This window comes from Leucoraja erinacea, unplaced genomic scaffold, assembly GCF_028641065.1.
Source record: "Leucoraja erinacea ecotype New England unplaced genomic scaffold, Leri_hhj_1 Leri_1137S, whole genome shotgun sequence".
NCBI lineage: Eukaryota > Metazoa > Chordata > Chondrichthyes > Rajiformes > Rajidae > Leucoraja > Leucoraja erinaceus.
In genome coordinates, this window is record NW_026575382.1 from 12,554 (window position 1) to 15,000 (window position 2,447).

The 2,447-nt window shown below is 66.7% G+C and overlaps 1 protein-coding gene across 1 annotated transcript in view; it reads right to left on the minus strand.

The window, feature by feature from the left end:
- Window positions 1-1,546: 1,546 nt before the first annotated feature.
- LOC129715360 (myocyte-specific enhancer factor 2D homolog) overlaps window positions 1,547-2,447 on the minus strand; it is a 9,857-nt gene continuing 8,956 nt past the window's right edge. The window contains exon 6 of the mRNA XM_055665234.1: window positions 1,547-1,734. Within this exon, the coding sequence (XP_055521209.1) occupies window positions 1,556-1,734 (179 nt within the window). The 3' untranslated portion in view covers window positions 1,547-1,555. The remainder of the gene's footprint in view (window positions 1,735-2,447) is intronic.

The following is a 2,447-nucleotide window of genomic DNA, read 5'->3' on the forward strand; positions in this document are numbered from 1 at the left end:
ACATCAGGGGAGGGAGGGGGGGGGGGGCGTATCAGGGGGAGGGGGGGGCAGCAACGCTCAGGGGAGGGGGGGGGCAGCATCAGGGGGAGGGGGAGGGGGGGGGCGGCATCAGGGGGAGGGGAGGGGGAGGGGGGGGCAGTACAGCAACAGGGGGAGGGGTGAGGGGGGCAGCATCAGGGGGAGGGGGGCAGTATCAGGGGGAGGGGGAGGGGGGCAGCACTTCCAACGGTCAGGGGGAGGGGGGGGGGTACCAGCATCAGGGGGAGGGGGAGGGGGGACAGCATCAGGGGCAGGGGGGGCAGCATCAGGGGGAGGGGGGGGCAGCATCAGGGGAGGGGGAAGAGGGGGGGCAGCATCAGGGGAGGGGGAGGGGGGCAGCATCAAGGGGAGGGGGAGGGGGGGGGCAGCATCAAGGGGAGGGGGAGAGGGGGGCATCAGGGGGAGGGGGAGGGGGGCAGCATCAGGGGAGGGGGGGCAGCAACTCAAGGGGAGGGGGGGGGGCAGCTCCCAGGGGGAGGGGGAGGGGGGGGCAGCATCAGGGGAGGAGGGGGAGCATCAGGGGGGGGGGGGGGCAGCATCAGGGGGAGGGGGAGGGGGGCAGCATCAGGGGGAGGGGGGAGGGGGGCAGCCGACTCAGGGAGAGGGGGAGGGGGCAGCATCAGGGGGAGGGGAGAGGGGGGCAGCATCAGGGGGAGGGGGAGGAAGGGGGCAGCATCAGGGGGAGGGGGGGGGGGGCAAGCATCAGAGGGAGGGGGGAGGGGGGGGGGGAGAATCAGGGGTTGCTAGATCAGATTCAGGGGGAGGGGGGCAGGAAACTTACAGATCAGGGGAGAGGGGGAGGGGTGGCAGCATCAGGAGGAGGGGGGGCTAGCGATGTGGGGGGATCAGGGGAGGGGGGGGGGCAGCATCAGGGGGAGGGGGGCAGCAGCATCAGGGGGAGGGGGGAGGGGGGACAGGCATCAGGGGGGGGGAATGCTCAGGGGGAGATGGAGGGGGGGCAGGCATCAGGGGGAGGGGGACAGCATCAGGGGGAGGGGAGCATCAGGGCAGCATCAGGGGGAGGGGGGGCAGCATCAGGGGGAGGGGGGCAGCCTGAATCAGGGGGAGGGGGAGGGGACAGCATCATCAGGGGGGGCATCAGGGGGAGGGGGAGGATAGGCAGCATCAGGGGGAGGGGGGGCAGCATCAGGGGGAGGGGGAGGGGGGCAGCATCAGGGGGAGGGGGAGGGGGAGGGGGAGGGGGAGGGGGGGGCAGCATCAGGGGGAGGGGGAGGGGGCAGCATCAGGGGGAGGGGGAGGGGGGGAGCATCCTCAGGAGGGAGGGGAGGGCTCAGGGGGAGGGGGAGGGGGGGCATCAGGGGGGGGAGGGGAGGGGGAGGGGGGGGCAGCATCAGGGGGGAGGGGGGGCAGCATCAGGGGGAGGGGGGCCAGTATCAGCATCAGGGGGAGGGGGGCAGCATCAGGGGGAGGGGGGCAGCATCAGGGGGAGGGGGACAGCATCAGGGGGAGGGGGAGGGGGACAGCATCAGGGGGAGGGGGGGGGGCAGCCCGGTACTCACAGCGAGCCCATCATGGTCTTGGCGTGCGATGTGATGACCCGGAGGTCGGGCTTGGTCCTCCCGGCCAGAGAGACGAGCGACAGGGAGGGGGGCGGTGACTTGGGCGGCATGGCCTTGCCCAGGCTGTCTGTGCTCAGCAGCCCCGGAGACGACCGCTGGTTCCCGTAGCCGTTGCCTGCCACGAAACACAGGTCAGGGGGGGGGAAAGGTCAGGGGGTAACGGCCGATTCTGAGGCTGTGCCCTCTGGTCCCAAATCTGAGGAAGGACATTATTGCCATAGAGGGAGTGCAGAGAAGGTTCACCAGACTGATTCCTGGGATGGCAGGACTGTCTTATGAAGAAAGACTGGATAGACTTGGTTTATACACTCTAGAATTTAGGAGATTGAGAGGGGGATCTTATAGATTGAGAGGGGATCTTATAGTCCAGGACAAGGGGTCACAGCTTAAGGATAAGGGGGAAATCCTTTAAAACCGAGATGAGAAGAACTTTTTTTCACACAGAGAGTGGTGAATCTGTGAAATTCTCTGCACCAGAAGGAAGTCGAGGCCAGGTCATTGCCTAAATTTAAGGGGAAGTTAGATGTGGCCCTTGTGGCTAAGGGGGTCAGGGGGTATGGAGAGAGGGCAGGTACGGGATACTGAGTTGGATGATCAGCCATGATCATATTGAATGGCGAATGGTGCAGGCTCGAAGGGCCGAATGGCCTCTACTCCTGCACCTAATTTCTATGTTTCTATGTTTCTAGACTCTCCCACTAGTGGAAACATCCTCTCCACACTGACTGGTTGAAGCAGTGTCGTAAACTGCTCCAGAGGTGGACGTTGGCAGCCTTGACCAATGACCCATGCTGCCCCAGGCTGCAGTGACCAGGGCTCTCACTGCCA